Raw genomic sequence first — 26,285 nt, 5'->3', positions numbered from 1 at the left:
AAGGTTTGCTACGAGGGGGAGGTATTGTAATGGAATGAGAAGCTTATCTAAGGACAAAGGCAGGAACTAAGCTAACTGAAACAATGAAGGCGTGAAGACCAGCAGAGGAAGGCGTGATCACTGGACCAGAAGCCATCAAAGGCGTGATCGGAGAATCACGCCTTTCCTGGGTTTCAGCTTCCCTAACAGAAATTCAAAACGCGCGGCAACTTGCAGATGCTTTGGACACGTGTATCACTTCCATTGGTTTAGCTAAAATTCAGTTAGGGTCTGTTAGCATAAAAAGCAGGCATGTCTGCTTGGTGTAGGTAGCTTTTTGAAATCATTTAACCAGATTCGTCTGTATTGGCGTGAGGAGCAATCCTCAGCTTCCCTCCCAAATTTCCTTCAATTCCTACCCCTTCTTAGCTATAATCCGCCATTTCTGTTCTTATAATTTGTTACCAAGATTCAATTAATAAAGTTCAGGTTCCTACGTAAACTACTCTCTTGATTCATTGTTTATTTGATTCCTTTACTTGAATTGTTTCCTTCTGGTTCCTGCAAGGGAACTCTGGCTTCTCTGGTTTCTGTACCATAGCACTCTACTGGTTCAATATCGTTTTCATCATATGATGTCTACCTCCACAAAATGATACACATGCTTGGCTAGGGAAATGTCAAACTAGTCTTTGTTAAGGGACATTATGCGATGTAGAGGCACCACTATCTTGCCCCCGTGTATGACCAACTACCATGCCATCAAATCACTGGAAGTACTGCATAGACTCAAATGCTTCATCCCAAATCATTGTTAGACGTAGTGAAAAATATGCATAGTGTCATCATGCTGGAGGTTTCCATATACTGATGTGCAGTGCAATGCATGCTATCCATCCGTTTTCACGGACATACACAAGAAGCAGTTACCAAATCAGTGAGAATAATAAACAACCTTTATGAAATATTATGCTTCAAATGCAAAAATTAACGAGAAAAGTTACTAGATACGCAAACTAGCCTGAAACCCTCTGGAACTCATCACGATGTGGCTGCCAATGGATCGGAACAGTAATATACAAGATGGTATGGTGATGGTATCGGGTTAAATACTGGTTGGACGGCTTGAATGTATATGCAGGCTCTCCCTAAACTTCAAAATTGGCATAGGTATTTCAGTAATTTATCCAACTACTATGAAATTCAGCCCCATTCCTTCCCAAAAATCCGGTAGGCTAAGCTGATGCAAACCCCCTTGATCAATGTCAAGGTTCTAGGGAATATGTTATCTCACTCCGAATTGACGCATAACTCAGTCTAGCAAATGAAATTCAACAATTTGCCAGAATATTAATGGGACCTTTGCCCTCCATATACGTGCTCCTCATCTACAATACTCGGATAGAGATGACAGTATATCATTGGTGTATGGCATCCAGATGAACTAATAGACAATGAGCTTATTTCCAGCGCTTGCCCTAGTGTTTTAAGACACAGGTCATTTCCCACTAGCACAAGTGGGAGATTCACCAAAATAATGCGAAGCATGCTGCTACTAAGATGCGAATTCTGATCCATAGCAGTCCTAGTTTTTACAGAAACCACTATTGACTTGTTTGGATCCTTGAGATAGTGATAAACAGAGCATTTCCACAACTGCCACCTCAGGTGCCACTGGCTGCTGCCTGCAAATAAACCTCTTTTAATAGGGAAAAATAAGCATGAGCAATGGGGCAAGGATATGATAGAACTAAAGATACCTAGAGAAACAAAAATGGGCTTATTAGAGCAATCAGTCCACTTCCCTCTGAACACACCCGAAAGAAAGAACAATGCATTCCAACCTACAACTAGTAGACAATAAATAAGAAAGAGTAGAACATAAACAAAATATCCCTTGAACAAAAAGAAAAACTGAATTGTTCTGTCATATCTTTTGTTCTAGACTCTGTACAACATTTATACAAATGAAATTTGACTTTTGTCAATTTCATGAAATCTGTAATTTCCTAAAAATTAGGAGCTAATTTATTCTATCCTAAAATACATTAGGAGTAAATTATTCTATCCTAAAATAGAGCAGAAATCATGGGATATACATAGAAAAAGATATTCTAGATTTTCAACACTCCCCCTCAAGATGGTGAATAGATATTTTCCATTCCCATCTTGCATGTAATGTCTTCAAAGTTGGAAGTTGGCAGTCCCTTAGTTAAGACATCTGCCAATTGATTATTTGATGCTACATATGGAGTGCAAATCATGCCACTGTCCAGCTTTTCTTTAATAAAATGTCTATCAACTTCGATGTGCTTTGTGCAATCATGTTGCACTGGATTGTGTGCAATGTTGATGGCAGACTTGTTGTCGCAATAGAGTTTCATAGGTCCTTCACTCTTGATTTTAAGATCATCAAGTATTATTTTGAGCCATAGCAATTCACAAACTCCATGAGCCATAGCTCTAAACTCTGCTTCAGCACTTGATCTTGCAACAACCGATTGCTTCTTACTCCTCCATGTCACTAGGTTCCCACCAAGAAATGTACAATATCCTGAAGTTGATCTACGATCTACAACAGAACCTGCATAATCAGCATCAGTATATGCCTCTATGAGCAATCCTTCATTTTTCTTGAACAAAATTCCTCTACCCAGTGTCCCTTTGAGGTAGGATAGAATTCTATTGACAGCCTGCAAGTGTTTCTCTCTTGGATCATGCATAAATTGGCTTACTACACTTACAGCAAATGCTATGTCCGGCCTTGTATGGGACAAGTATATCAGTTTCCCAACCAACCGCTGATATCTTCCCTTATCTACTGTGCTATCATCCTTCTCTTCATTCAATCTCAAGTTAGGCTCAATGGATGTGCTTGCTGCCTTGCATCCAAGATTGCCTGTTTCTTTAAGCAAGTCTAAGACATACTTTTGTTGGGAAACAAAGATGCCTTTTCTTGAGTATGCCACCTCAATGCCTAAAAAATACTTCAGCCTCCCTAGTTCTTTAATTTCAAACTCCTTTGCTAAGCACTTTTTGAGTGTTTCTCTTTCAATTGGATCATTCCCGGTGATGATGATGTCATCTACATATACAAGTAGAGCTGTAACACCTCCTTTTGAATGTTTTATGAACAAAGTATGATCTCCTTGACTTTGTTTGTATTGCATTGCTAACATCACTTTAGTAAATCTTCCGAACCAAGCCCTTGGCGATTGTTTTAATCCATATAAAGCTTTCTTTAACCTGCACACTTTCTTTTCAAAAAACATTTCATTGAAACCCGGTGGAGGTTCCATGTACACCTCTTCTTCTAAATCCCCATGTAAGAATGCATTCTTCACATCAAATTGCTGTAAACACCAACCAAAGTTAGCGGCTAAAGACAAAAGAACACGCACAGTATTCATTTTTGCAACGGGTGCAAAGGTCTCTTGGTAATCTATCCCATATGTCTGTGTATATCCTTTTGCGACCAACCGAGCTTTATGCCTTTCTAATGAACCATCAGCTCTATATTTCAAAGTAAACACCCATTTACACCCCACTGTTTTCTTTCCTTTGGGCAGGTTTACAATTTCCCAAGTCTTATTTCTCTCTAGGGCATTCATTTCCTCTTTCATAGCATGTAACCAGTTCTTATTTCTAAGTGCCTCTTGTAGTGTTTGTGGGATTGAAATGGAGTTGATGGTGGTAAGGAAAGTTTTATGTTGTGGAGAGAGTCTATGGAAAGACACGAAATTTGAGATTGGGTGCTTAGTGCATTCTCGTGTTCCTTTTCGAACAGCAATAGGCAGGTCTAAATCAATAAATTCACAAGGAGCAGAGTCAGATTGAACACACAAAGGAACAGAATTTTCAGTACCTGATTGTGGTTCAGATTCTTGGATTTGCACAGGTTCAGAAATATGAACTTTCTTCCTTGAGTAGACCTTGAGTGGTGTAGTTGGATTTAAACCAGATTTTCCCTCAGCTGCAAGATCAGGTTCAATTTCTTTACTGGCATGTTCAACTTCAAATTCAGGTTCAGGTTCACTGCTAGTATGTTCTCCTTTAGAATTTGGTGTATGGTCAGGCTTGAAAGACTTTAAGTTTAGTGTAGGACTTTGAAGATCAAGGAGAAATTCCTTATCTTCCCAAGAACTCTCCCCCTGGGGATGAGGATTGTTACTTTGAGAATAAGGTTCATTTTCAACAAATGTGACATCCATGGAGGTAAAAAATTTTTTTGAAGGAGGATGATAACACTTATATCCTTTCTTTGTGTTTGAGTATCCCACAAAAATACATTTTAAAGCTCTTGGATCAAGTTTCCCTCTTTGGTGTGCATGAACATGTACAAAAGCAATACAACCAAACACTTTTGGTGACAATGTGCAAGAGACATTAAAATCAGGGTAAAAAACAGAAAGAGCAGCAATGGGACTTTGATTATTTAGTACTTTTGAAGGTACTCTATTTATCAAATGTGCAGCAGTTAAAACAGCCTCCCCCCAAAAAGTTTTTGGAACTTTATGTTGAAACAAAATTGCTCGAGTCACATTGAGTAAATGTCTATTTTTTCGTTCAGCAATCCCATTTTGTTGGGGTGTATCTACACAAGATGACTCATGTATTATACCCTCTTTTTGGAAAAAAGATGAGAGAATTTGATTAAAATAGTCTCTTGCATTATCAGATCTTACTCTTTTAATCAAACTTCCAAATTGTGTACAAATCATTTTATGAAACATTGGAAAAATACTGCTTACTTCTGATTTTTCTTTCATAAGAAATAACCAAGTAGTTCTAGTACAATCATCAATGAATGTGACAAACCATTTTGCTCCAGAAATACTAGAAATTCTACAAGGCCCCCAAATATCAGTATGTATCAAAGAGAAAGGTCTAGTAGATCTTGTATTACTCAATGGAAATGATAGTCTATGATGTTTAGCAATTTCACATGTATCACAATGAAAACTACTAACATCTTCATTCTTGAAAAGTGAAGGAAACATGCTTTTAAGTAGAATAAAAGATGGATGACCAAGACGGAAATGATGAAGCCAAATTTCAGATTTATTATTTGAGGAGCAGGTGAGGGATAACTGATTTTTGTTCTTCTTGTTGCCACTCATCTCCTCAAGGTAATAAAGCCCATCATTCACCTTAGCAAGTCCAATCGTCCTCCCCGTAACCAAATCCTGAAAAACACAGTGAGTAGTATAGAAAATTACTCTACAGTTCAGATCTTTGGTAATTTGATGGATGGATATGAGATTGGAGGACAATTTTGGGACATGCAACACATTATTTAGGGACAAAGAATTTGATAGATTTACTGTCCCTTGGCCTGCAACAGTTATAGGAGATCCATCCGCAACAGTAATTTTTCTATTTCCAGGACATGGGTTGTATGTTCTAAATCTGATTGGGCTGTGAGTCATATGGTCAGTAGCTCCTGAGTCGATGACCCAAGAGCCTAGAGAAGACATGCTTGAGGCACTTAAAGCATAAGAGTTAAGGTACTTACCTGATTGAGCCAATGAACACGTACTAGAGGACTTTTCAAGGGAATTTAGGAGGTTTCTTAGCTTTTCGATTTCTTCTTTCTTGAATTCTCCCATACCAGTCTGGTTGGATTTTTCTTGTGTTTGGTCTTCTCCAGCAGTTAAGTGGGCTTTTCCCCCTTTGAATCCTCCTTTACGACTAAGGACTTGTTCCTTCCCATGGAGTTTGAAGCAATCATCTCGCGTATGGCGTGATTTTTTGCAGTACGTGCACCAAATTGTGTCTTTATTTGACTTTGTAGAAATCATTGCCGAGCCTTCTAATGTTTTAGGCTCTAACATGACTTCTCGCCTATTCTCTTCAGCTCGAACCAATGATATTGTCTCATTCAGAGATGATAATCTTTCCTTCCCCAATATCTGGACTCTGACCTGATCAAATTCCACATTCAGACCTGCAAGGAAGTCATAAACTCTATCCTTTTCGATAAAGTTTTTCAAGGTGGCTGCATCTTCACTACAGAACATCTGAACACACCGATATTGGTCCAGTTCCTGCCATAGATTTTGCAGAAGGTTGGCATATTGAGTAACAGAAAGGTTGCCCTGTTTAGTGGCTGAGATCTTTGTTTTGATCTCATAGATTAGGGCAGCATCTCCTGCCTTTGAATAGGTCTGTCGAATAGTAGTCCATATATCTTGAGCTGTTGATAGGAACATGCACGTATCACTTATTTCAGGTAACATGGAGTTCCACAACCATGACATGACCATAGAATCCTCTTCATCCCAAGCAGCGAATTTAGGATCTCCCTTTTTCGGTCCAGTTCCAAGCAAGTGGCTGATTTTGCCCTTTCCTTTGAGAAATGTTTGAACAAATTGTGACCACTTCAAATAGTTTTTCCCGTTGAGCCTGTAGGCTGCCTGGATACTCTGCAAATCCCCTGTTTGTGGAATATTTGAGGTCTCTTCTGATTTGGTATTGGAGTGGATTTCTGATGTTTCAGTTTCAGACAAGTTGGAGGTTTCAAAGAAAAATTGACAATGAAAGCCTAATGAAAAATATCAGCAATGAAGGCTGGAAATTGCACTTGGCAATAAAGACTTGAAGAGAGGAAAGCACTCAGCAATGAAGGCTGACAAGAAGAGGTCCCAAGAGCAAAAGCTCTGATACCATGAACAAAAAGAAAAACTGAATTGTTCTGTCATATCTTTTGTTCTAGACTCTGTACAACATTTATACAAATGGAATTTGACTTTTGTCAATTTCATGAAATCTGTAATTTCCTAAAAATTATGAGCTAATTTATTCTATCCTAAAATACATTAGGAGTAAATTATTCTATCCTAAAATAGAGCAGAAATCATGGGATATAGCAGAAATCATGGGATATACATAGAAAAAGATATTCTAGATTTTCAACATCCCTCATTCCCATTTGTCATGCAATTTAATTCAGCAAAATATAAGTGGAGTTGTGGCATCCTTCTTTGTCTTCATGTGATGAGAGATATAGACTACATTCGTTAGATGTCATAAGACACATAAGAGAAAAGTGTGAAGGAAATTAACTTTTCCTTCTGCTTCTAATAATACAACAATTCTAGCAAAGAAAATCAGGATCAAAGCTTACAAAAATGAAATTGGCTCAATACACAATATATGAAATTTCCTCCAAAGACTCGTGTGTTTTGAACAAAAGCGCCTGTTAGAGGAATAAGTGATCACTTGCAAAGATTTATGCTGGAATTTCTGGGGGAAGCTGATTGGATAGGAAAATGTCAACCACTGAAGAGTCACCTCATGGGGATGTTTCATAAATCTTAATCTAGAATAAATCAAGAAAGACACCAGTATAAGATGTTTCATATATCCCAAGAAGTGCTTGTCTTCAAAAGCACAATTTCATTATACATCTCTCGAAAATATCTTCATATCTCAAAATCCTGAAATAACACGAAAAATATAGCCATAACCATTCTTCAATACCCAATAGAACGACATTCAATAAAATTCACTTCCAAATTTGGGAAAGTAACCCATGTCCACCGCCCAATAGAACTGCCTACAATAAAATTTCAATACTAGAGTTTCACACGCATCTATGTTTGCTTTATAAACTTTAACATGCACAGCCAAAAAGACGCGAAGCAAGCCATGCTGTATAGCTACAAGCATGGATTCTCAGGTTTTTCAGCAACACTAAATTCAACACAAGCACAAGTCTTATCAAGCAAGTAGCTGCTTTAGTGAGGATCGCGGCTGTAAAAGCCGCAAGAAGGTTCAATACACAATTAACTAGAAAGATTCATTTGCATTAGGGTCTAGGAATGGGTTCAAAGAAGGGAGAAAATAGTACATGATCATCAGTTTAGGCATTATCCAATTACATATTTATGCTAAGAGAGTACCAGCAATTAGACAAGAAGAATTCAAAGACATATTGAACAAAATACAGTAATTGAAAGGTAAATCCCCTTTGTTTCTTACTATATGTTGCTGAAGTCTGTATATTGGCCTATGTTCCAGACAAAACACTTGAGAAAAGAAAAGGAGCTAAAACTCAGCTAAGAACAATGTCAAAGGACTTGTTTGTGCAGATTTTTACACTGACTGCAACAAACACAACCTCTGGATCCTCATTAAATCAGTCTATCTCATCCAATTTGCCCCTTAAGAACTACGCTTTGCATATGCTGACAGGAGCAATGCTTCTCTTGTTAACAGGTATTTTGAGAGAAAAACCATCTAGTCACTGTATTATGAGTGACCAACTAGTATTTATAGGAGTACAAATCTAACCAACTATTTACAAGAATACCCTTACTAATTTAATATCTACAAGGACACTGATATTCTCCTAACACTCCCCCTCAAGTTGGAGCATATATATCATAAACACCCAACTGGTTACAAATGTATTTTACCCTAGAGCCCCCTAAACTCTTGGTAAACAAATCAGCCAATTGATTTACAGACGGTACATGAGATGTCTTGATGACTCCGTCAAGCAATTTCTCTCGAATGAATATGAATAGCCGCTTGATTATCACACACTAAATTCATAGACTGTTTATGCTCAAATCCAATTTCAAGTAACATACTTTTCAACCAAACCAACTCACATACAGTGTGAGCCATAGCGCGGTATTCCGATTCTACACTTGATCTGGAGATAACTGTTTGCTTCTTACTCTTCCATGACACTAAATTACCACCAACGAACACACAATATCCTGTGGTAGATCTTTGATCTGAGGCAAAACCAGCTCAATCTGCATCACTATATCCTTCAATATCAGTGAGTCCATAATTTTGATACAGCAACCCTTTTCCAGGAACACTCTTAAGATACCTGAGAATTCGTATAACAGCATCTCAATGACTAGTACGAGGGGTATCAAGAAATTGACTCACAACACTCACTGCAAATGAAATGTCAGGTCTTGTTACTGTGAGATAATTTAATTTACCCACAAGTCTTCGATATTGTCTAGGATTATCTAGTAATGCACCTTGATCTCCTACTAATTTCACATTAGGATCCATTGGAGTATCCACAGGTCGGCAACCTAACATCCCAGTTTCACTCAGCATATTGAGGACATATTTCCTTTGACATAAATAAATTTCATATTTAGACCGAACTACCTCAATACCCAAAAAATACTGTAGATGACCTAAATCCTTTGTCTGAAAGTTTGCCTGCAGATTGGATTTAAGTTTCTGGATCCCCACATCACCTGTAATCACAATATCATCCACATAACCAACTAATAAAATTTTACCAGCATTAGAGTGCCGATAAAATACAGAGTAATCTACTCCACATCTCGTCAGACTGAACTCCATGACAACACTACTAAACCGACCAAACCAAGTCTTCGGAGACTGTTTCAATCCATATAAGGATTTTTTCAAACGACAAACCAACCGCGAATTCTCCCCCTGAACAATAAATCCAGGAGGTTGTTCCATATATATCTCTTCTTCCAAATCTTCATGCAGAAATACATTTTTCATAACTAACTGATGTAATAGCCAATTATAAGTTGCTGTCAAAGAGATAAGAAGACGAACAGAAGTAATCTTTGCAACAGGAGAAAAAGTTTCTAAGTAGTCAATTCCATGCACTGAGTAAATCCCTTAGCTACAAGACGAGCCTTTAATCTATCAATAGAACCATTAGGCTGCACTTTTATAGTGTACACCCATTTACAACCAACAACCGGCTTACCAGAAGGAAGAGGGATAAGATCCCAAGTACCATTTTTCTTCAAGGCAGACATCTCTTCTTGCATAGCTAATCTCCAACCAGGATGATTAAGAGCATGAGTAATAGACTTAGGAATGGAGACAGAATCAAGGGAAGCAACAAAAGAATAATATGACATAGAGAGACGAGAATAAGTAACAAAATTAGAAATAGGATGAGAAGTGCAATGCCTTTTACCTTTGCGTAAAGCAATAGGAAGATCTAACTCTGAGGAGGGTGTCATACCTGAATTTGAAAATTGAGAGTTAATTGGTGAAGTGTGTGGGATATCAGGAGCTTTCTCAACCATGGAACGACGAGAATAAACTTGAAGATTAGGACGAGATAATCGACCTAGTGAATCTGGTAGACTAGATAACTCAGGTAATAAAGAAGAAGTGACTGGTAAAACAGGAGAGGAAAAAGAGAGACATTGGTCTAACTCACAAGGCATACCGTATTTCATAAAATATGAAGTGGATTCAAAGAAAGTAACATCAGCACAAATAAAAGATCGTTTTAAAATTGGATTGTAACATTTGTACTCCTTCTGCGCTCGTGCGTATCCTAAGAAAATACACTTAATAGCACGAGGATCTAATTTATTCACTCCAGGAGCAACTTGATAAACAAAGCACCCATCCAAAAAAACGAGGTAATTTAAACACAGGTTCATGAGGAAAAAGAATGGAGTGAGGTAATTGACCTCCAAGAATATTAGATGGCATGCGATTAATTAAATAACATGCAGTTAGAACTGCATCACTCCAAAATTGTTTGGGCACATTCATGTACAACAAAAGTGTTCGAGCAACCTCGATTAAGTGTCCAATTTTCCTTTCAGCAACTCCATTCTGTTGTGGAGTATGAGGACAAGAGAACTGATGAATGATACCAGACTTAGTCATAAAAGTATTAAATGGAGTGGAAAAATATTCCTTCACATTATCACTGTGAAGTATACATACAGGCACACCAAATTGATTCTTTATTTCTGTAACAAATGCACAAAAAATGGAATATAGTTCTGAACGATCTTTCATTAAATAAAGCCATGTAACTCTGGAAAAATCATCAACAAATATTACAAAATATTTAAAACCTAACTTTGAAGTGACTCGACTAGGCCCCCAAACATCAGAATGAACTAACAAAAAGGATTCAGAAACCCGTTTATTGACTCTAGGAGCAAAAGAAACATGATGATGTTGTCCTAACTGACAAGACTCACATTCTAATGAAAACAACTGACTCAAAGTAAGAACCAACTTTTTCAAATTTTGTAGAGACGGATGACCCAAACGACAATGAATTTCAAGAGGAGAAACAGTAGCAGGACACGCAATCGGACCATTGGAGTTGAGAAAATAAAGACCATTATGCTCATGCCCTCCACCAATCGTCCTCTTTGTTTTCAAATCCTGAATGACAACAGAATCAGGAGAAAAAGTAACTGAACACTGTAGAGATTTAGTGATCTTACTAACAGACATTAGATTAAAGGGCAAACTGGGTACGTAAAGAACAAAAGATAGCGGAAGAGCTGGGTTAATTTCTACAGTGCCTAGTCCTTTAACTTCAGTGGTAGATCCATCAGCTAATGTAACATGAGGAAAGGAAGTAGACTCTTGAAAGTTAGAAAAATTTTTAGAGGTACCTGACATATGATCAGTAGCCCTGGAGTCGATAATCCACGAGTCATTACCTTTTTGTGCTAAAGCAGAGGGAAGAGATGTGTGATTTATAACTTGGTACTATAGGAATTTAACATAATCTTCTTCTGATATGGTAATAGTCTTCTGGGACTCTTGTGCTGAAGAGCTTGATTCAGCTTGGTCAGTGATAATCGCATTAGCAAACCGAGAAGGTTTTCCAACTAAATCCCAACAAGTATTACGATTGTGATTCTTCAAACCACAATGAGTGCACTCACGGGTGCCTCGACCTCCACGACCTCTTCCACTTCTGATACTTTTTGATAAACTTTCAGCCATAGCGAATAGCACTTCGAACCAAAGAAAGGACAAAACTTGAGATAAACCGTGACGGCGGCGTGAACAGTAACGGCTCCGTGAACAGTACGCGATAAACAGTACTTTTGCTAGATGTTTAACCCTAACCCTAGGACTTTAGCTTTGATACCATGTTAACATGTATTTTGAGAGAAAAACCATCTAGTCACTGTATTATGAGTAACACACTAGTATTTATAGGAATACAAACCTAACCAACTATTTATAAGAATACCCTTACTAATTTATTATCTACAAGGATACTGATATTCTCCTAACATCTCTTTATCTAAGTAAATCATTCTTGCACAATTCAAACATTTATGTTTAGCTACTTCTGAATGCAAATCCAGGCCCTTGACATGCATAGGGAATTATATCAACAGCAAAATAAGCATATTCTTCACAAGTAAAATTAGTCTTCTATCACAAGCATAAAAAGAATAGAATTATTTCTAGAAACATTTCCGGTACCTCAAGCAAGTCGTTTGCGAGTAGTCCTGCTCCTTTTCTTCTTTGTATAGTGGTTCTGGTATAACAAAAGACTAGCCAATTCAATATCAACAAGGAACTGATGCACAAATAGTAGTCAACAAGGAATTCATGCACAATTCAATATCAACAAGGAACTGATGCACAAATAGTAGTCAACAAGGAACTCATGCACAATTCAATATCAATAAGGAACTCAACAAAATTGGCCTTCTATAGAAGGACCAACTGCATATTATACCTCGAGAACATCAGCTATTGAAGAAACTTTTTTATTCATTTCACACTTTGTTCATTTCAGCATCATTTGTTCCATTCCTTGTTCATTCTATCTCCGACTTGTTACATTATCAACAAAATCTGTTCTAAGAAAAGAAAATCAGGTCATAGCTGCGGATATTTCAGAGATTTTGGACACAAAAACAAATTGTACGATTAATGTACGACCTCTAATGAGTCTCGAATCCGAGATTGTTCTGCTGCATTCATTTCTCTTCTTTGGAGTGATGCTGAGTCACACGTGGATGCCGTCCGGAAGAACAAATATGAACAGTAACTAAATCAATAAAAAAATTAGAAAAACTATAATATTTAACCAAATACTTATCCCAAACCATTCTTGCTTCAAATTGAGCAATCAACTCCTCCTTAAAATCTGCCAACTTTGAATTCATTTCTTCTCGTCGTTCACCACATATGATTTCCACTTTCTCATTCACTGCATCATCAAATGCTTTCTTTTGTGCAGCATTCATGTGATCCGATGTCCTACACACAACTTTTGGAGTCACACCTACCCTATAAGTATGAAGACGAGTTGGTTTTTCAGGTCCAAGAATATTTTCATAGAGTATATCTTTCACAAAACTATCATCCTTGGATGTCTCGGGCAGTTTTTGTACCTCCACATTCATAGTTACCTAAATTGAAAAACAGATAGAAGAAAGAATTATTTATGAAGTAAAACCAGTAAAAAGAGACTAAAAGCTACTCTTACAATTGTTGTGAAGTCAATTCATCCATTTGTTTTCCTAGTCTCGAATGAATAGAAACATCAAGTTTTAAAGGCTCTATTCCAGTTTTAATCCAAAGCTGCCAGATATTCAATACAAACTAAAGTGTTAAATATTTCTAAATAGGACTATTTTCCAGGAAAAATTGCTAGAAACATAAGCATTAGAATTTAATATACCTCTTCCCTGAGGTTCACATGATCCTTTCGCCCTGTTTGATGTGGCATCTTCTGTTTTTTTTTATTCTTCCTATTTATCTTGCTTTGCTTCTAATTATGTGTAAACCAGAAACAAGTAGTCAACAACATATCACAATCATAACAGTACCAGAATTTAATTCAAAAGCAAAAGAGATGTGACAATTAATACATGCCTTGACATCTTCTCAGCTCCGCTATTCAATCAAAATAGGCCATTGATCTTCCTCAACTCTTGCAGGATAGTGTGCTAACAGCCATGACTTGTGCCTCCTATAAGGAGTGAAATACATTCTTGATTTTTTATTTCCAATTTCTCCACAATTTGCAGACCTCATCATCTGTACTTTATTGCATGTGCCATCAAGATTTGTATTTCTCTATCAACAATCACAAAACAAAAGTTTAAACATACACAAGCTACAAGATTGTATGAAATAAAAAGAAGAAAATGCTGCTAACTTTGGTAGTGAGTCAAAATACCTTAATATCTTCTCAAAATCTCTCCTTGGATCCTTCAGGCATGGCCCTCCAATCTGTGTACGTGAGTGGTAACTTATAACCATCCTTTACTAAGATTCCTACTTGACTTATATACTGTGCAGCATCAGGACCAACTACTTGGCCCCGTGCATTCCAAGCTAACTCTAATTTCTTCCACCACCCCAACTAGTACTTCGTTTGGCTAGTCCTCTACCACTATTATCTCCTATGTACAAAAAACACACACACATATAAAAGAAGAAATTCTGATTCATATAAGTTTCTTATGAATATTATGCAAAGCTGATATTAAGGAATGCTAGACTCAAAACTGGCTGTGATAGTCTTTTCTCTTCTAACTGACCTTCTTCACTAGAATCATCATCATCAAAAGGACCATCAAAGCCATCCTCTATGTCTTCTGAATCATATGAAGAGCCTCATCCAGCTTCAGAATCATTGTTATCAAAGGAATCTGGTTGCTCACGATGGTCCACTAGTGGTTAAGAACGAGAACCTTGACCGACATGTGAACTAGGATGGGAATTTAGTTGAGAATCAGCCTTGGAGTTCAACTGCTGTGAATTGGGTTTAGAGTTGGATTGAGAAGCAAAATTTGAGCTAGAAGCAGGTTTTGAATTTGAATTGGAGTCATGTGATTTAGCTTGATAATTAGGCAAGAAACAGAGTTTGAACTAGATGTAGAGTCTCTGCATATTCCAGGCATTGCCCCAATGACTTTACGAGCTGGTGGCTTTTAATAATGACTGGGGTGAGGCTGATAAGATTGAGAGCTTGACTGTGAAACAAGGTTCGAACTACTAGTGGACTCAATATGCGCTCCAGACATTGGCCCAACAACTTTGCAAGGCCCCTTCATACTTGGTGCCATGGAAAACCTATAAAAGCAGCTTCTGATTTTTGAAGACAAAGTTAATTAAGATGATTAATTTTCAGATCTGCACAGTAGTTCAACTTTTCTTCAAGCAAACGATAATTAGACAAATTTATTTGTTTGAACCATAGCAGAAAAAGATTCTTTTATCCCGCTCTAAACCAAAATATCATGTTCAGTTGAAAAAGCGATTCAACCATAGGCAAATATGGGCCAAATCTATTCAATCAGAGGCAAATTTTCTGCAGCTTCTTAAGATGCACACCTTAAAAGCATCCCTCAAAGTTGTTTCAGCAAGCTGACAAAGCAACTTCATTTTTCTTTCAATGCAAACAAATTTGGACAGCATAGTGACTAATAACATCTGAAGAAGGTACAACCAAGATGATCCGCAGCCACTAATCTTGATTGTACTCATCCAAGATCATATCAGATATATCAAGTGGGACATGTGGGGTAAAATCATTTTTAGAAATCAATGCAAGAAAAGGAAATCATACAATCATATTTACCAAAACAAGTTAAAAGTTAAAATTAAAATGTCTAGAAGTAGACATGCACTTTTGAGAAATCATTTTGAGACTTGCTCTGCCCATGTTACTGGCTTTTCTCAGAAACTAATCATATACTTCAGCAAGAGAATCCTGTATTATCTTACTTTTGGAGTTTAAATTTCCAAAATCTGCAAACACAAAGTAAACAGGCATCACTACTTTGGTCTTTTGGTGAAACCCAGTTTTTGGAACCAAGGGGTGGATTGATCCACCAACTTGGGGATCAAAGAATGACAGAGAAGTACAGCAACCAATTCGTACAAAAGAATCCATAAACCAGTTTATTATTATTATTTTTTTAAAATAAAAGAAGGTAAATCCAGCATTACCAACCTGCTAACTGGTGCCCAAGTAAGTGCTTTAATAGGAACCGTGTCAGCACTGACGCAAAGCAAAGGCCTTTTTCCTAAATTATGCATAAAAAAGGTTACATTAGGATTCACTAGTTTATAACTTTCACCATTTGCCAAAGGCAAAATCACCTTTCATACCCTGATGCATCAGCAAAAGATGACGCAAAAAGTAAAAGTAATCATGCAAGGTAATACCTTGTAATGAACCAATAGGAATTTCCACAAGGCAACCTGAAACAGCCAAATTCTTAGTACCACTTAACATAAGAATAATGGAATTGCCCCGAAAATGGATGATAAAGAAGTAATTAGAATATAAAAATACCCAAAAAAGGTAGAAAGTAGGCAAGACAAGGCTCTCGAGAAAGCAACCAACATATCTTAAAGTACCTCTAATGCCAGCTAGTACTGGAGCAGGGACTCCGGCTGTGCAATGAGGTACTTTTTTCCCTCTGTTGCCAAGGAGTTTACTCAATCCTATATACCCGAGTTTAACTCAAAAGATTTTTTTGAAAAACAAGGTCTCATTTTGCGAGACGGATGTTGAGAATGTAAGATGCTGGATGATGAGATAATTTGAGCATAATTACCTTAGTGTGTGAATTGGCAAATCTCTGAGAAAGACTTCGATAAGATTGGCCCAGGACTCCTATCGAGACCAAAGCTCCAATTAGCAACTTAGAGTAGTGAGTCCTACCAGTGAATATCCAACTCTAGCACTTCTTGCTCACTGACTTGAAAATGAACAAAAATTAGCCAAGAAATTCTCAAAACATCAGCGGCAATCAAAGAATTTGTTAGCTGGAAACTCAATTTATTACCTGGAAATTGTTGTAAGTTGATTATTTGTTTCAATATTACTCTGTGAAGAAGTAGCGCTATTACAGGAAATTAATCTTGGATTATGTTATTGGCAGACTTGCCGGGTTTTACTTGCAGTGTGTACAAAAGGGACCATGCTTTGATAACTCCTTAAAGTCAAGTGGTCAGCCCTTTACCTGCTTGGTATAGTCAGATTGACTTTGTTCAGCTAGTTTTGTAGATAGCTAGAATTCTTTTAATTTTATTCAGAATCAGCTTGACAGGACAAATACATTGGGTTCTTATCTTATTACTCCTTAAAGTCAAGTGGTCAAGTGGCCAGCCCTTTACCTGCTTGGTATAGTCAGATTGACTTTGTTCAGCTAGTTTTGTAGATAGCTAGAATTCTTTTAATTTTATTCAGAATCAGCTTGACAGGACAAATACATTGGGTTCTTATCTTATTGCAATGGGCTCACATTTTATTATGTACTTGTTAAGATGCAAGGTATGGTTATGTGATTTTAAAGTGAAAAAAATTACCTTATTGTTTCAACAAATTAGACAGTTTGCTTCTATAGTCTAGCTATTGGATACATTCACATGGAAATCTAGTCATAAATTTTATTTCATATCTTCTGCTGTTTATTGTTATTTAATTTGTAATCTTCAACTTGGTTTCTGCATCTTATTGTCTGCAGAAAATTCAAAGTCAGGGCTTCCACTAAGTGATGCTGAGAGGTACATGCTATTATGACTCTGCTGAGAAATCCTACATAGAAAAATCATTATTATGTAAATTTCAGAAAAATCAATTTTAATATTTGTCTCAAAATTCTACCTCCCTCTTTTGGTTTTTCACAATCAGGTTCATATTTGTTCTTCATGGTACTGCAGTTCTCATTGATGCATCTGGCTATACCCATAATCTGAATGTAAGAGTACTAAGGATTTTTTTTTTTTCTCTTTTAGATTTTGCAATTAGATTATTAGCAAGGCTTAATGCTCATGAAACCCTGCATTACTGCTAATTGTGATAGTTTGCATAAGGGATGACGGGGTGGCAATCGGGTCCAAATCGAGTTGGCGGATCGGGTTGAGACTCAAATATAACAGAAAACCCGCAGACCTGAACCTGACCTGCCAACCTGAAATGAGTCGGGATGCCTGACCCGAACCCAAAAATTTCGGGTTGGCGGATCGACTCGGAATGACCCGAAACTTAATTTTAATTTATTAATTTACCATTGTAATTTCTAATAAAACCAATTTCACACAACTAATTACATAATCAAGTAATAAAAATTTAAATAAATAATCCCAACTAAAACAAAAATAAATTAAAACACCGTAAAAGCGTTTTATCCCAAACCAAATATAAAATAAATTAAAACAGTATAAAAGTAAAAAATAATATAATACATTATTTGTCCAAATATAATAATTTCAACTTCACACAAGTTAAATAAATTTATTTAGGATTAAGTGATTAATGCCTTTGAAAAAACAGAATAACTTAGTTTAGTTAGATAAAATAATTTTTATATTTATTACTTGGAGGTTTACTTGGAGGTTTTTCCAAGTATATTACTTGCAGGTTAATCCAAGTATATTACTTGCAGGTGCTCATGTTTTCTTAATTAATCCATTACTTGGGCTTCTGTATCATAAATTCCAAATATGAAGTCTGAGTAAGCAACACTGAGTTTCTTTGGATATCTTTGCTATCCTTTTGCTTATCTGAGGTCTAGTAATTGTTTCAGCCATTCAACAAAGTCTTGGAAAAACTTTATGCCACTTGTTATTCAATAATTTCATGGTTTATGTAAGTGGATTCCTATGCTTATTTTCCTCCAAACTCAAGTCATCACTTGAATTGTGAGACAACTGCAACTCTTGTTGTATTTGAAAGAAGGTTTGTCTTTCCTATGCATCAAAGTTGACCGACAATTTAGTCAATTTCTGTTTACTCTATTTAATCACAGGCCTATTTACCCTGAATTACACTTAGTGAATACACTTTCTAACTCTATTTTTATTTTTTGGCCACCTACTAACTTTTTTCCCTCAATCAACGCAATACAAGCTAATACTGCCGAAGATTTATTAGATTGCTGCATACGAAATCAACCTGCTATTCTTGCCTTCTGAAAAAATTTGCACTCGTTCTCCTATTAAGTAACCAAAGTCTTGTTCTTACAAATACTCCTGCCTGGAAAACTATAGTACAGAGCTAATTGTTCGTACAACAGATAAGCAGCCTCTTCTTGAGACTCCTGGCGAGGTAAATTTAATATCCTTTCTGAGCAGTTCCTAATCAATATTCCTAATAGAAGATTATGACTAGAAGCTTAATGAAGTCTCAAAGCTATTAGATTTTGGTCAGACATTTTGAACTACAATTAACTAAAATATTACCTTCTTGTTCATTCTCAGGTTTTTGAATTCAGGAAACTACTACCCACTTCTTTGCCATTTGACTTCAATATTCATGTGAGTTGTTGCCTTGCATACTCTTGTTGTTGAGATTTAATGGCTGCCCACACTACATCTCACTTTTAGATAGCAAAATGTAAATTCTTATCTATTTGTGAACAAGGATTCAACAGAGCATGTAGCAATTTTGATAGATATACGTGCTTGAAACATCAGATAATGACTATTTTACTCCACTTGGCAGATCATGGATTTTGAACCAGGATAATGACTATTATACTCAACTATCTGTTTACTGATCATTTTCTTTGTTTTATTTAAGTCGTTTGGGCTTTCCTTTTTGCAAATTTTCCTCTTAAAGATAGAAAAACAACATAGGCTCTAGGCACTCATCAATGCAAGCAGAATATCTCTCCCATTTATAAACTTTGGGGATTAAGATGTACCGCAATCCAACTTTTGAAACTGAAGCTCCATTACCCCCCTTAAGTCACATTATAAAAATTCTAAAGAATTGCAAAAACTATATAAAAATAAACATAAAAGTCTAGAAACTCCCAAGTATTAAGCACATGTAATAATCTCCTCTTATACCATGAAGGAAATGAGTAAAGTGAAAATATCACAAAGAAATTGAACTTAATTACCTTGCCTTTGAACCAGAATAGCTTGCAAAATTGTTGGTTGAGTGGTCTCAAAGCCACAATTAGTTCACCGATGGAGAACCAAATCCAACCGAGGAATCGACTGTGCAACCGAGGAATCAAAGAAATTTCAGTTTGGTATTTCTACCGCAGAGATAAAACTAAGAAACAAACCTAAGAATCGACTAAGAAACAAACACAAAATTGAGATAAAACTATCGTTAGGAATAAGTAGAGCTGTTAATCGAACCGGGCAACTCGCGAGCCGAGCTCGACCCGGCTCGATAAGGGCTCGGCTCGGCTCGTTAACAGAGAGAAACGAGCCGAGCTCAAGCTCTAATGAGTACTCGTTTATTAAACGAGCCGAGCAAGCTCGGCTCGTATAAGCTCGGTAGGCTCGAAAGATAGGGACATTTTCGTCATTTCAGCGTGTATGTGGTACACTAACTCACTAAGTCATCTCCCGTCTGCTGTAGCCCTAATTCCTCTTTTCCTCTTTTGGTATTTCGTTTTCCCGTCCCACAGGCCAGAGTCGTCACCCCGCAGCCGCACCCCAATCCCCGCAGCCCCCATTCTCACCGCCAAGCGCCATCCTCAATTCTCACCCCACCCCGCAGCCTCCACTCTCACCATCAGCCTCCATTCTCCTAATTTTTTCTTTTCCCCTTTCTGTCAACTTTTTTCCCATTCCACACCTGCAGCCGCAGCCGCAACTGCACCCTTTTGACAAAAGCAGCCCACTGAATCAAGCGACTGAATTCCTTCCTTGGCCAGTAGCTCGCCTGAGGTGCATCGTCACTGACTGTAGCTCGCCTGAGGTAACCAATACAGATCCTTCCTTGGCCAGTAGCTCGCCTGATTCTTGCCACCGTCACTGACTCATCATACGGAGCAGCCATACGGAGCCACCTCGGTAGAGCCAGGAGCCTCTACCATACCCCGATTCACTGCATTCTGGTAAGTAGTGACCCTGATTCTTTTTTTTTTTTTTTCCTTTTCTTTCTTTGTTTTTGGGTTCAAGAATTTAAATTTCAATCAATTTAACAAGCACACATGTATCGAGCAGATTAGAATGTGCTTGGTGATTATATACTGATTGTTGTATCTGAAAAAGATGGTATTGAAGACTGGCAAATATACTAGTAAATTAATAGTGAATGTCGAAATTGTCTTCAAGTACTGTTTTTTTTTTTGGAGTGTTTGTTACAATATTTATATAGAATGATTATTGTTCACATTCATCGAAATTGTTCTATTTTCTATCGCTGGAGTTGGATGTTGATGTTAATAAACGAGATAATGTTTTTGGCCCTATGGCTGTTTCCAAGTTTTGCACTAATTAACTGGCCAAGGATGGTAACATCTGCATCAGTAGGTTCCTGCTGATTGCTATTTAGGTCATTAGTTTGTTTAATTAGTTTTTCTTTTTGTGGTAAGAGATGTGTGTTTAATTGGTACCAGTTCCTCTGATTTTCGTCTACTTAATTTCTTTTTTAATCACTTTTTTTTTTCCTTTTCTTGAAAATTAGCTAGCAAATTTAGTATATATATCCACACACACACATATACTGGGACCATTATATGAAGACGTGGGAGAAATTGCAGCTCCGATTGCTATTCGATTATTGGTCTGGGCAAAGCCTGAGCATAGCAAATTTTAACAACCTGTGGCTTGATATGCATCACTCTGTACATCATTCATTGAATTAGCTTGATGAATTTGGTCAAGTTAATTACGATTAATCATAAGTTCCTTTAAGAAGATGAATGAATGGCAATAATTAATGCCACTGCCACTTAGACACTTACTGTCCAATATGTAAAAATCTTGGATAGCTGTCCCCATATAGCTCTGGGCTAGCCTGCTAGAATTAAATGAATTTAGGATCTATATATGGCTCCATACACCCAACAAAAAATATTTCAATGAATTAGAAAGGTGGTTGAATATGTAATAAGTGCTTTCGTTATCAATTTTGAGCAACCAACTATTCACGTACACTACCTTCTATGTATGTTTTCCAATCAAAAGAAGTAGACTGACTTCCCATTTCAATTTGAAAAATGAATTATGGCAAATATTTGTTTCTCTGAAAATAAATCAAGCAGATTATCTTTCATTGCCCATGCTCACCTTTTGTTTTTCTTGTTTCCTTAGTTTAGTAATAAACTGCTTTGCTTTTCTATTTCTGATGATCTGGTTGAGTTTCATTCGAGATGGTTGGCTATAGTCAGACCACTGGAGCGCATGTGAATTGTGTACCATCTTCAGATGACACTATTCGTATTTAATTTATTGGAAAAGCCACTATACTGTCCTTTCTTTCATTACTGTCCCCATGCACAAACTAATCAGAATTTTATAACTTTCTTACTTTTGTATTTAGGAGAAACACTAAGTTAAGAAACAGAAATAGATATACACAGAACAAGCATGGCCTCTGCCAGATCTTACAAAACAGTCCGAATTATCTTCACATTGGTTGTACTTATTGCTTCTTCTATTTCATCTGCCTTTTCTATGCCAAATGATATATTGGATTCCAGAGACAACCTTCAGCCTGGAACTTCACACATATTAAGAGTTCTTGAGTTGATGAATTGACATTTCTTAGATGGATATATCATAATTGGAACTATGGATTCAGTATTTCCCTGGAATTCATCACTGTCCCTTGTTTGGATTGCCATTTTAAGAGTTTTTAAGAGCTTTTCTCTGTTATTTCATTAATCTGAATGTAAGCTTGAGAATTGAGATAGGAACAAGTTAAAGAAATGTTAAAATTAGCTTGAAGTGGGCATTATTTTTTGAAATCTGTTTTATTACTTTTGGACCTTATTTCTTAGAAATCTTATTCTAAATTCTGTTTTAACTAATCAGAATCTGTATTGGTTATTAAATGTTTTTGATTAAGGAATGTACAACTCATTTCAAGGTTCATCATCAAGTCCTGCGATGGAGCAAACTAATGAAGACGTGGAACAATTGAATTACAACGAAGAAAGAGCTGATGAAATGAGTGAAGAAGAAATAGAAATAATAGAAGATGATGGCAATGAAGGAGGACAGCAAGTAGATGGAGATGGAGGAGCTGGTCCTTTTGAGAAAAAGCAAAGGAAGAAGAAATCCAGCATATGGGATGAGATGACTGAAGTAGTGCTAGATAATGGGACGGTCAAAGTGAAGTGCAACCATTGCAAGGAGCTTTTCACCAAGAGTACAACCGGAGCCACATCTCAGCACAAGAGACACCTGACTTCTTGCCTCCAAAGAAAGATGGCCATTGGGGAGCAAAGCAAACAAAAGCAACAAGTGCTTTCATTCACCGAAGGTGGAAGTGATGGTATCACTTCCATCACAAATTTCTCGTATGATCATGCCAAGGTAAGAGAGCTTGCGTCACACATGATTCTTGCACATGAGTACCCATTTTCTATGATGGAGCATGTAGTTTTCAACAAATTCATGAAAGCAGTTTCTCCGTTTTATAAAAAGATTAATCGGCAGACTGTTAAGGAAGATTGTATGAGTACTTATACAATTGAAAAAAGGAAGCTGAAATCATTGTTGAAAGGTCCTGGTAGGATTAGTATTACAACTGATTTGTGGAAATCTGGTCAAAAAATTCAATATATGGTTGTGACTGGTCATTTTATTGATTCTGATTGGGTGCTTCAAAAACGTGTGTTGAATTTTTGCAATGTTCCTCCTCCTCATACTGGAGTTATTATAGCTGATGCTCTAAGTAAGTGCTTCATTGATTGGGGGATTGAGAATAAGGTTTCTAGCATAACTGTTGATAATGCTTCATACAATGATGTGTGCATTAGGAGACTTAGAGAGGATTTTTCTCTAAGAAAGAGATTAAGTATTGGAGGAAAAATTTTTCATGTTAGATGTTGTGCACATATACTTAATCTCTTAGTGCAAGATGGTCTTGGTCAACTTGGTGGTGTGATTGATGTTGTTAGAGAAGGGATAAAATACTTGAACAATTCAGAATCTAGGCTTCTTGAATTTGCCAAAATTAAAAAACAGCTTCAGTTGCCCTCTAGAAAACTAATTTTGGACTGTCCAACAAGGTGGAATAGCACCTATTTGATGTTAGCTTCAGGTTTAGAGTTCAAGGATGTCTTTCCAAGATATGCAGACATAGACCCTGGATTTCACTATGTTCCTACTGATTTTGAGTGGATGAAAGTGGAAGAAGTGTGCAAATTTCTAGGAATATTTCATGAAATCACTGATATGATTTCCGGGACTGAGTATCCAACATCTAACATTTTTCTTGTGGAGCTCTATAGGATTAAAGAGCTTTTAAATGAAAAAGCTCTTGATCCTTTTGAGCATATTCGGGCAATGGCTGGAAGTATGTCTGCTAAATTTGATAAGTATTGGGGGGAAAGTAATGTGCTGCTATCTTTGGGTGCAATTTTGGATCCGAGATACAAAATGTTCCTTATTAATCATGCTTTTCCGGTGATTTATGGTGAGGATGCAGCTCCTAGATTCATGGCTGAGATTAGAGACATTCTTTATGAGCTTTACAATGAATATGTTGATTGTCATGTTGTTTCCCATTCTGAACAACAAAGGCAGGTTGTAAAAAGGAGACAAAATGAAGGTTCTACTTCTTCTAGTAAGAAACAGAAAATGACTGCACCCGCCGTTTTAACTGGCAAAGAAAAGTTTCACATGCATGTGAGTGAAATTGATAGGGCTCCACCAGAAAAATCAGATTTAGATGTTTATTTAGAGGAAAGTAGGTATGCTTGTGATGCAAGGGCAAATCTGGATGTTTTGGGTTGGTGGAAAGGAGAAAGATTGAGATTTCCCATCTTGTCGAGGATGGCTGCCGATATACTCTCCGTTCCTGTTACCACTGTGGCTTCAGAATCTACCTTCAGCGCTGGAGGGAGAGTAATTGATGATCGACGAGCTTCTATGTCGGTTGAGACGGTGCAAATGTTGCTTTGTGGCAACGATTGGATCCGCAGTCTTCATGGCCTAAAGAATAAGTCTCGTGTAAGTATTTGATTGGATATTTTTGTTGTTGTTACAGTTGCCTTATTTCTGATTTTGATGAATTTTTTAACTTTCATACTTTTATTCTGTAGGAATCACTTGATGTGGCCGAATCAATCACATTTGAAGAAGTTGAACTTCCTGAATCATTCAATGACTAATTTGGTGGCTGTTGTCCGTTGATGTTGCTTGGGGACAGTTTATGTAATTTTTTATGTTGTAATCTGATCTGGTTTGGACAGTTGATGTTGCTTGGTGGCTGTTTATGTAATTTTTCATGTTATAATCTGATCTGGTTTGGACATTTTGGGTTGGACATGTTGTAATCTGATCTGGTTTGGATATTTTGGTGTGGACATGTGGTAATCTGATCTGGTTTGGATTACTGGTGGCTGTTGATATTGTAATGTGGCTGTTTATATAATTTTTCAGGTTGTAATGTGGACATTTTGGTGTGGACGTGGTAATCTGACCTGGTTTGCTGAAGTTTTAACTTCTTGTATTGTCATTTGGTGTAGTTTTAACTTCTTGCTGCAGTTTTAACTTCTTGTAATTTGATGTGGTTTGGACATTGTAATCCCGCTTTGGACATTTTGTTTCTCCATTTGATGGTTTTTGCTGTAGTTTTAACTTTAGACTCTGCCTTGTATTGTCATTTGGCATGGCTTGTTGAATTGAATCAGGGAAATACGAGTATTGTCATTTGGCATGGCTTGTATTGTCATTCTGGCTTCAAATGATAAATCAGAGAAAGTGTATCTTCTTGTGATATGGGCTCTCCCGTAAACGAGCTTGAGCTTCGAACTCGAGCTCAAGCTCGAAAAGCTCGACTCGAGTTTTTCGCGAGCTCGAGTTCGAGCTTCGAGCTCGAAAAGCTCGATTTCAAACTCGAGCTCGAGCCCGAGCTCGAGCTTTCTACCAACACATCGAGTCGAGTTCGAGCGCCTTGTAGAGCTCGAATTACCTATCGAGCGAGCTCGAGCTAGCTCGATTAGGGATTCGAGTCGAGCTCGATTGTCCTATGCTCGAGCTCGACTCGGCTCGTTTAACAGCTCTAGGAATAAGCCTCACCATTTTCCTTCAAGAATCTACTTAAGCTATTTCCACTGCAGAGAATAAAGATGAGGGAGGTGGAATTAGGTTTTAGAGAGAGAGAGAGAACCATTAATTGATCAAGAATTAGGAATCAAAAGCATATCTACATCATTAGGAATCAAAGGGAATTGAGAGGTGGGAGAGAGAGAGAGATCAACAAATATTTTTCAACACAACAGAGACTTCGATACAGAAATTGAAAAAAAAGGTCGGGGTACAAGTTTCGACTGATGACAGCATCTTTGTTGCAATGTAAACTGAACCAAATAACTTTGCCGATGCTCTAATTCAGCTAATGGATTTTAATTTCCTTTTTTTGGGAAATACTTCTTGACACCTTAGAGATTGGCAGTTTGGATTGGGAAATTAGGCATTTTGAAGACATTTGAGATGCAAAGACATTTGAGATGCAATAGATGATGAAAATTCATAATCAAAGTAGGATCGAAATTGTTAAAAGAGGAATTTGAAGCTAGGTTTCAGATTCGAGAGAGAAGGTGGAAATTTCTTGAAAGTTTGGAGAAGGTCCTAACCGAAAGAGAGAGAGACAAAATGAG

At 37.1% G+C, this 26,285-nt stretch overlaps 1 protein-coding gene across 1 annotated transcript; it reads left to right on the top strand.

Annotated features, from left to right (window-relative positions):
* Positions 1-20,538: 20,538 nt before the first annotated feature.
* LOC113748844 (zinc finger BED domain-containing protein RICESLEEPER 2-like) lies at positions 20,539-25,090 on the top strand. Its single transcript, XM_027292419.1, has 3 exons — positions 20,539-20,564; positions 22,523-24,633; positions 24,726-25,090. The coding sequence occupies exons 2-3, from the start codon at positions 22,525-22,527 to the stop codon at positions 24,792-24,794; spliced, it is 2,178 nt and encodes a 725-aa protein (XP_027148220.1). The 5' UTR covers positions 20,539-20,564; positions 22,523-22,524; the 3' UTR covers positions 24,795-25,090.
* Positions 25,091-26,285: the final 1,195 nt, after the last annotated feature.

This window comes from Coffea eugenioides, chromosome 10 (assembly GCF_003713205.1).
Source record: "Coffea eugenioides isolate CCC68of chromosome 10, Ceug_1.0, whole genome shotgun sequence".
Taxonomy (NCBI): Eukaryota; Viridiplantae; Streptophyta; class Magnoliopsida; order Gentianales; family Rubiaceae; genus Coffea; species Coffea eugenioides.
This window is presented reverse-complemented; position numbering and strand designations above follow the sequence as displayed.

Bases quoted from the DNA above. Each gene is read 5' to 3' on its own strand.
- LOC113748844 (XM_027292419.1), top strand. From the start codon at position 22,525: ATGTACAACTCATTTCAAGGTTCATCATCAAGTCCTGCGATGGAGCAA. The intron at 24,634-24,725 runs GTAAGTATTTGA...TTTATTCTGTAG, and splicing joins GCCTAAAGAATAAGTCTCGT to GAATCACTTGATGTGGCCGA.